General features: G+C 38.3%; 1 protein-coding gene across 2 annotated transcripts; it reads left to right on the forward strand.

Annotated features, from left to right (window-relative positions):
• LOC110429797 lies at window positions 1,607–3,949 on the forward strand. 2 transcript variants are annotated; one of them, XM_021446414.1, is made up of 5 exons: window positions 1,607–1,843; window positions 2,039–2,147; window positions 2,597–2,684; window positions 3,173–3,281; window positions 3,682–3,949. In XM_021446414.1, exons 1-4 carry the CDS (start codon window positions 1,647–1,649, stop codon window positions 3,238–3,240), a joined length of 462 nt encoding a protein of 153 aa, XP_021302089.1. In that variant the 5' UTR covers window positions 1,607–1,646; the 3' UTR covers window positions 3,241–3,281; window positions 3,682–3,949. The 2 variants fall into 2 exon arrangements, with proteins under 2 accessions (XP_021302089.1, XP_021302090.1); XM_021446415.1 differs by having other exon boundaries at window positions 1,611–1,843; window positions 2,653–2,684.

Genomic DNA, 6,282 nt, shown 5'->3' on the forward strand with positions numbered 1-6,282 from the left:
TCATTCCGACCGTGAAGCCTGAACACTATCCGGGCCAGGAGTCAAGCCACCATGCACTGTACTGGTGATGGTTGAGGAGAACGATGAGGGCGCGGTGTGCAATCTTGGTATGCCTTGGATACCTCAGTCGCCGGAACGGTCCTCGGGTACTAGCGGTGCCTGCCGAACACGCGAATTGGTCCCGGATAGTGTAATACGGTGATCTGTAGCTCACTTGATCAGTGAGTGTGGTTTCTGTGGGGAATAAGTCGCCAGCTGGTCAGAAATCGATTCGAATCGCCATCGCTCCTGGATAGTGAGCACTTGACATGAGCCCTGTCCTCGTAGTAAGGACTATGAAACCCTTGGGTTACGATATGTGATGACTTGCGAATGGTATTATACGGTAGTATCATATTGAAACAACTATTTGCAATAGTACAGGTGCTAACCTAGATGGTAGGTAATAATACTTAACTTGAGCTAAATAAAAGCAAGGGGGTTCTAGGATATATTCTTAGATGATTAAAGCTTTCACGCAAAAAGAGTCCATCTATCCCACCATATAGCCTTCATGATCCTTGAAGAGTCTTTTATTTTTGGTCTATGATGGGTAAGTCTAGCTGAGTACATCCTCGTACTCAGTGTTCCATTCCCATGTTGTTTTGCAGATGGGCAGATGTACTATGGGTACTGCATCCACTGCTTGTACCCAACAATGGGTGATGACTAGACTAAGGGCAATGGTCACTCTGCCTCCTCTTTTGCTGTTGTGGGAACACTACAAGAAATACATGGCTTTTTAACATTTTTAGTATGACAATTGTAAGAATGTTACTATATCATTCATTTTGTGACATTATATTTTAGGCATAGTGACTTAGTGACAATTAAATGTTGTATGTCACAATAAATGTCATTTAATAAGACTAATTTCATCTGGTGACAATATTTTCTATGTCACAAGGCCTATTTGTGTGTCACAAATATTTTTATAAATTTAAAAAAAAAACTTTCCATGTTGACAAGGTCTTTTGCCACGTCAACACATGTTTTTCCTTTTTTTCTATTTTATTTTTTATTATATCAGATCATATCTTTTTGTCTTGTAGTTAGGTCACCTATTGCACTTGATATAACAACACATGTTTTTCCATGTTTTTGTCTATTTTATTTTTTAAATTGTTTTAAAAGTGAAAATAACTCTTAAAAAGTTCCAATAACATATGAGCCATTTTATCTAGGTTGAGGAGGATAGTGAGATTATATAAATTGGGGTTGGTACGCCCACAACCGAGCCAGGAAGGCAAAACGAGTGGAATATATTGGATCTAAGGATGAAAACAAAAACGAAAATCCCCGACCGAATTGCATCATTTTCTATATTTTACCCGATCATTTTCAGTTTTTTTGGAATAATTCAAATCCGGTACGAAATTTGGACAAATAATTCGAAAACGGTGCGGAATTCGGAATGAGATTATTTCGACCGATTTCTATATTTCTACATTCTATTTGAAATCCTCCGTATTCAAAATTCGGTAGTTGCCCAATAATCCTCAATCCCACTCCCAGACTTCTTTGTTCCCAGCTAAGGCCCAGCCCAGTAACAAAACCGTAACCTAACTGCCCTCCACTCCACCGTTCCCCACGCCTCCCCACCCCACATGCGAGCCTGGCGGCGCCCGCGCCCCTATCCCTTCCACGGTTCCGCCTGGCGACTCACGAGTCGCAACTTCGCGACTAGAGGACGACGCGAGTACGCGACCGCTACGGATAGCGCTGCAGGAGCTCGTGTCTGCCGGTTCGACGCCATGGCGAGCACCAAGAAGGAGACGGCCGGCGGGTCTATTGTAAACGTCAGGTGCGTCATCACCCTCTCTGTCTGACTGTCTCCTGTCCTAATCGTCTTCTGCGACTCCGGCTGTGAATCTGTGGCAAGCCGGTGGTAGGTTGTTTCTTTCCTCTTTTTCATTCCTGTACTAGATCTGAGGTTTAATTTTAGTTCTTCCCTTTCCTACAGTTCTAATAGATCACAACCTGCTTCTCTCCGATCTAGGGTTTTAATTTATTTGGGAGGGGAAATCGCTTCGATCCCTGGAGCTGCTGGAGAAAGGGAAGGTCACTGGAGAGCGCACATGGAAGATCGATGGGGGCTGCAGCTAAAGGTGAGATTGATTCGGTCTTCAAGCCACTTCATAACGAAAAGAGCTTACATAAATCAAGTGACAATGCTTAGTCTATAATGGTCTTGCTATTGCAACCAGGATTGTTCAGAAAAAGAAAAAAAATGTTTGCTATTGCAACCAGGATTGTTCAGTTTTCTGATTGCAAGTGGAAAAAATCTGATACGTGACTAGGGATTCATCAATGTTACTGTCATATGAGTCATTATGTTCTGATTACAAGTGGAAAAAATACGCATAGAAATCAAATATGAATTTTAATGCGAGGGTTTAGCTATTCAGTCCAACAATATTTGCTAAATCAGTAGGCAATATTGATAAGTATAGATTGACCATTATATTACATGCGGAGTTGTCAACAAAAAGCATATATTTCTCCATTATTGATTATGCTGGTAATACACTGACCGGGACTTATGAATCTGTAGCAGTACTTAAAATCATTTGCTTTGTCTTACATACATATTTCATTTGGCTGGGACTTCAGGCAAGCCTGTGCGCTATTGGCAACCGCTTCTGGTATGTGTTCCCTTTGTCAATAATAATGCAACTATTTTGGCTATCTCAGAAATTAAATTGTGTTGTGTTTTTGAATGGGCATCTTATTGTTTTCAAGTACTGCATGGAAGAAGAAACTATTTAGCGCTTTTTTTTCCATTCCAACTGTATTTACTCATATTAATGAAGGCTTAAAGCTTTTGATATTTTAGAGTGGTTAAGGACGGATATATGCAGTTAACTTATGTACTACTATGCTGTGGCTATTTTCTCTTTTTTTTCATAAGGTACCATTCCAAATAAGTTAGGCAAAGTATTCAGTAGGAGCTGCAACTGTATCTGGCTGCAAATGGATTATAGTTTGTTTGCATAGATATTTATTTTCTCTAGGCTGATAACATAGCTTTTATGAGATTTTTTCTCTAATACTACTAACAGTTTTTGTTTTGGTTCTGAAATATTTTCTGTAGTTAACTGAATTATAACTTTATTTTCTGATATCCATTCAGGTGGACAGGTGGAAACAGTCATGAGAATACGGGATCATGTAAATTTAAAGTGTCGGTTGGAAATATGAACTGATTTAAAGTGTCAAGGTTGAGTTGGATTCACGAGCAGGTGACCTCAAACAGATGATTATTGATAGATTCAGTGATAACATACATGAATGTTTTTCAGCTTAAACGTTGTTGTTTTGTTTTCATGTGCATTCTAAGATAAAATCCGTAGTGTTAGCATGGGCACTTTACTACTTAGAGAGTGGTGTTAGGATTTGCTTGAATCCATCTACACTCAAAACCTTCAAATTGTTATGAAATGCTGCTATTTTTCTAATTTACTTGTGGACTACTTGTCCTTATTGGTTGTGTGTGTCGGTGTGGCTGTTCTCTTTTTAATCTTGAGTTATTCTCATGTTGGACTCTCAAAAATATGTGCATAGCTTGATAATAAATAGATAGCATTTCTTTTAGAATCTTTGCTCCAAACTGACTTATCCCATATTCATATTGATTTTCAGGTAGCACCTTCTCGACAGCAAGCCAATTGAAGTGTTCATATCCCTAGGGATGAAATCTCTTTGTTCAAATGTAGTTATTCTTAGAATTAGTTGTCAAATGACTGTCAAAACAAATGGTTATGAGCTAGGTCAATTTTGTACTTTGTTGTTCAATGTAACTATTGTGGACATGCTAATACATGAATGAATCAATATTTTTTTGTATGATTGTTGTAGCTTATGAGCTATGATGCATGTTAATACAGTGATCTGGGCTGCTTATGTTTGATTTGGATCTTTGTAATGATTCCAATGATCTTGTGGAATTACTTCACAATTTCATTAGTTTATAGACCTAAGACATAAGGATTAATGAAATAAGTAGTTGGGTTTGGCTATCTCTTGTTTCTATCCCTTGCTGATTTCTGGAGCAGTTTGCAATAATGCTGGTGTATCTAAAGGTCCGATCGTGCAAAGTTTATCAAATATTTCTGAGAACAACTAGACTTCAAGATCTTTCTCTGACCGCAAGAATCACCCTCATAGCTTTTATGGTTTGGAAGTTACAAAAATCACAAGATGATACAGATGTGCTGTCCAGAATCTGGACCAGTTTCGGGAACTTGCTGTTTGAGACAAATATAACTATAGAATTTGGAAAAGTGTTCTATAGAAAAGTTATAGACGACTTGCTAAGCTTTCCAACGGTATAAGCTGGAACTTGTTTGGCTAAGTAGAACCTGAGATATGATATTTACAATTGGATGTTTCTGTTCTGTTTCCAAATCTGGACAGACCTGGTAATTCCCAGTTTCAGCTAAGTTAACTTCAGAATCTGGGAAAGAGTTGTATACGAAAGTTGTAGAGGATTTTCTAAGCTTTTAAAATATATAAGGATCATCTCCAGATGAGTTAAGTAGGTCGAGCTATAACTTCTGGAAGCTACTGCACCTTTGCTGAGACATTTTCAGGATAGATATTAAGTTTGGCTGTTTTACCTAAGATTAAAGACAGAACCTAAGGAGGTTTTCTACATGAAAGTTGTTGGGGATTTCATAATTTTTCTAACGGTATAAGCCACAACTCTATTGGATTCACATAATAAGAGTTATGTCCATTTTATGATGCCAGTGTTTTTCATATCACGGGAAAATTTCAGGATACATGTTTGTTCTCTTGCATATAAGTTCTTTCGGATGTCAGAAGTTCTCAATGTTAACTTGTCTGGAAAATATGCAAGCTACCTTTCTTGTGTCCCCTAGTTGACTTTTCTTAAGGGGGGTAGCCTAATTAAAGAAGTTACAAGAGAAGAAGTGGTTAATGACTAGAACATCTACAAGGACATCAAGTGTTTGGTATGTTGGTTTGTTTCAAGATATCATTCTATTTGGACTGTGCTAATATCAATGTAGGTTCATGTCATTGTTGATACTCATGGATTGAGAGTTGTGTATGAGGATCAGATGACACCAAAGTTTACAAAGTTAAAAGTGGGATGCGAGAGTGAAGTAACTTAACCATGATAAAGGTACCAACAATTGGAACTTAGTGATGAAAATAACCTTGGATCAAGAGACTCGGTACAACGAATGTAAAAGACTATGATGTGTAGCGTCCAAAAAGGATAGGAGAACTAGTCCTTACTATTCCCTAATCAATATCGTCTTAAGGGGGTAGTACCTGGATATCACGGGATGATGCATATTTAATTTATCTTGAAGTGATAATTGTCTTCTAAGATATCCTATGGTTATGATCATCTTTCCTTTGAAGAAAAGTGTTACGAGTATGACAAAGCTGAGTGTTATCAAAATAATAATACAGAAGAGGAAGTTGACATTGAACCAAATCAGAATCCACAACGACGGAAGCGTAAAAGGAAAGCTCGTAAAAAACCTGCTCTCGGAAGTAAAGTGCAGCAAAATTATATCAATGGAAGACTAAGCAATGTGGATAAGAATAACATTCAAGGAGCCACCAAAGTGGTGGGAGGCTATATTCAAGTGGGCTCAGTGCTAGTTTTTGCTCTGTTTGACGGAAGTGCTTCGCATTCTTTCATTTCCGCCGACTTGGTAAAGACGATTGAACGGGTGAAGTGTCCAATGAAGAAGCCTTTGTTAGTTCAAACCCCAATGGGAGAGATACAGGCAGGTCAAGTTTGCTCGAATATCAATCTGGTCATAAGCAAGGAAAACTTCACAGTAAACCTCATTGTGCTAGAGTCACTCGACATTCCTTTGGTTCTTGACAATGGATGGTTATGTGCACACAAAGGAGTGATATATGCAGTGGAAAATTTTCTTAACCGCACCATCAGGGAAAAGAATTGAGTATCAAGGTGGTCCACTCCTACCTAAGGAGGCATATCCATGCTAAGTTATCATATCTGTGAGTTGTGTAAGTCAAAAACTTAGTAGTCAAGATGGACTTTGATAAATTATGAATAATATACATTCCATGGAAAATTTGAGTTTGCCTTTGGTATACAAGTTGTGAGGTTGAAAGAGTTATCAAGATCTTTATCCTGCGTTCTCTTAGGGATTCGTATTTCTTCCGAATCTTGAGGACGAGATTCATCTTAAGGGGGTAGAATTGTAACACCCTAAAATTTGCTCATTTTGA

This window comes from Sorghum bicolor, chromosome 8 (assembly GCF_000003195.3).
Source record: "Sorghum bicolor cultivar BTx623 chromosome 8, Sorghum_bicolor_NCBIv3, whole genome shotgun sequence".
NCBI lineage: Eukaryota > Viridiplantae > Streptophyta > Magnoliopsida > Poales > Poaceae > Sorghum > Sorghum bicolor.

Bases quoted from the DNA above. Each gene is read 5' to 3' on its own strand.
- LOC110429797 (XM_021446414.1), top strand. From the start codon at position 1,647: ATGCGAGCCTGGCGGCGCCCGCGCCCCTATCCCTTCCACGGTTCCGCC. The intron at 1,844-2,038 runs GTGCGTCATCAC...TCTCCGATCTAG, and splicing joins GGGTCTATTGTAAACGTCAG to GGTTTTAATTTATTTGGGAG. The intron at 2,148-2,596 runs GTGAGATTGATT...AATCTGTAGCAG, and splicing joins GATGGGGGCTGCAGCTAAAG to TACTTAAAATCATTTGCTTT.